Below are 1,750 nucleotides of genomic sequence, written 5' to 3'. Positions count from 1 at the left end.
GAACCCGGAAGAGGCGCAGGCTTCGTGGACGGCCGCGTACACGATGGCTTTTTGCAGTTGAAGAGGACCTGAGGGCGCTCAATGTTCAGGGCGACTGGAAGCGAAGCGAAGAGCTGTAGCCCATCAAGTAAGTATTCGTCGCCTAGGGGTTGCCGATTGTATCGAGTCGTATATATCTCTTATAACTTATCTATATAACTATATATAGATCTGTATCGAAGAAATAAAAAAAAAATCGATGCCAACATGTTCAAAAAAAAATATTTTTTTGTTGTTTTCTCGGAATTGTGTAAAATGGATATGTGCAGTTTCTCAAACAAATGATTCAAATCTCAAGTTGCTCCCGGTTCTGGTATTTATTAAATAAATACCATTAAATGGTATTTGTTTAACCCTTAAAGGCGCAAAGCTATTTTTTTAGAAATCGCCGAAAATATTTTTAACGTAAATAACTATTAAATTCATGTACAATAAACGTATTTTCGGTTTGTTGTTTTAAAACAACATTGCGCATTTAAGGGTTAATAACAAATTTTGTTGATTTGTTCCTGAGACATTTGTTCCATTTTTCAACCTACCGATAAATACCGATTTTCTTCAGTCAAGCTACCGATCATCATAAACCAAATCTGGCCACCCTATGCATGGATGTCAAAGTCAAACAATCAAGCATCCATCAGCCGCAGCGTTTGTTTCACATTCCGCGGTTAAAAGATTTTTGACCGCCCGAAGATTTTCTGGCGCTAATTAAATATAATCCAGCTGCATTTGGTAAGTTTAAAAGAAAATTTATTGTAAAGTTCATCTATTATAATAAATGTCTTATCTAATATGTTGATAAATGAATTTCGCAAGCCGGTATATTTGTGTCGTACATAACCTCCATCTTTTTATTTACTAGTTGAATCCATTTGGATCGAAAATTCCAAATATGCCGAAGAACAAGAAGAAGGACGATACTTCCGACTCCGATTCCGGTCCGGATGATGTAAGTAAACGAGCTAACAGTTTCACATGCTTCAAGAATCATTACATCCTATAATGATGTTTTTTTTTGTTTTAGCGCACGCCGGTGAAGAAGTCCAAAACCGACTCTGCCAGCACAACCAACGATAAGGGCGAAGAGGAGTGGACCCTGGATCGTAACCGGAAAATAACGGTGAGTGAGTTCAAGGGCAAGATTTATGTCAACGTGCGCGAATACTACGAGAAGGATGGTAAAACCCTGCCAAGCAAGAAGGGAATCAGCCTCTCGGTTCCACAGTGGAAAAAGCTGCTGGAATGCGCTGACGAAGTGAACGACAAAATCAAGAAATTGTGAGAATCCGCGATAGAGTCGTGGGATGTTATTCCGGACGGGGAATTCAGTTGCTGTTTTCATGATTTATTTTTTAGAGGAGCTATTAGGTACAGGTCTACCATTACTTAGTAAATAAGTTTCATTTTGCTTTGGGCATCAGAAGTGGATTAAATCTGACGCTCGTTAATGCGAATCTAAATCTTGTTTTGTTTTAATGTAATAAAATCTTTCGATTCGATGGACTTATAGGTTTATTCTAATCCGAAATCATGTCAAATACTAGAAGATAGTTTTGCAATTGGTAATTATGTAGGGTTTCTGTTTCTTGAAATCATAACATGCACAATAGAAAATCTAATAATAAATTTTCATTTTACCTAAGGGGATCACTGGGCCAGGCCTTCAGTGTGAAGCCTATAACTTACACTTAATATAAAACACCGTTGGAGT

The 1,750-nt window shown here is 37.6% G+C and overlaps 1 protein-coding gene across 1 annotated transcript; it reads left to right on the top strand.

Annotated features, from left to right (window-relative positions):
* Nucleotides 1–613: 613 nt before the first annotated feature.
* On the top strand, nt 614–1,538 carry LOC134219632 (RNA polymerase II transcriptional coactivator). The gene is made up of 3 exons (XM_062698420.1): nt 614–771; nt 902–988; nt 1,064–1,538. Exons 2-3 carry the CDS (start codon nt 932–934, stop codon nt 1,319–1,321), a joined length of 315 nt encoding a protein of 104 aa, XP_062554404.1. The 5' UTR covers nt 614–771; nt 902–931; the 3' UTR covers nt 1,322–1,538.
* Nucleotides 1,539–1,750: the final 212 nt, after the last annotated feature.

The sequence above is a fragment of the Armigeres subalbatus genome, chromosome 3 (assembly GCF_024139115.2).
Source record: "Armigeres subalbatus isolate Guangzhou_Male chromosome 3, GZ_Asu_2, whole genome shotgun sequence".
Lineage (NCBI taxonomy): Eukaryota > Metazoa > Arthropoda > Insecta > Diptera > Culicidae > Armigeres > Armigeres subalbatus.
The sequence above is the reverse complement of the archived record's forward strand: the minus strand, read 5'-3'. Positions and strand labels throughout refer to the sequence as shown.

Excerpts from the sequence above, each read along its gene's own strand:
- LOC134219632 (XM_062698420.1), top strand. The coding sequence starts at position 932 with ATGCCGAAGAACAAGAAGAAGGACGATACTTCCGACTCCGATTCCGGT. Across the intron at positions 989-1,063 it reads CCGATTCCGGTCCGGATGAT|CGCACGCCGGTGAAGAAGTC; the intron begins GTAAGTAAACGA and ends TTTTTGTTTTAG.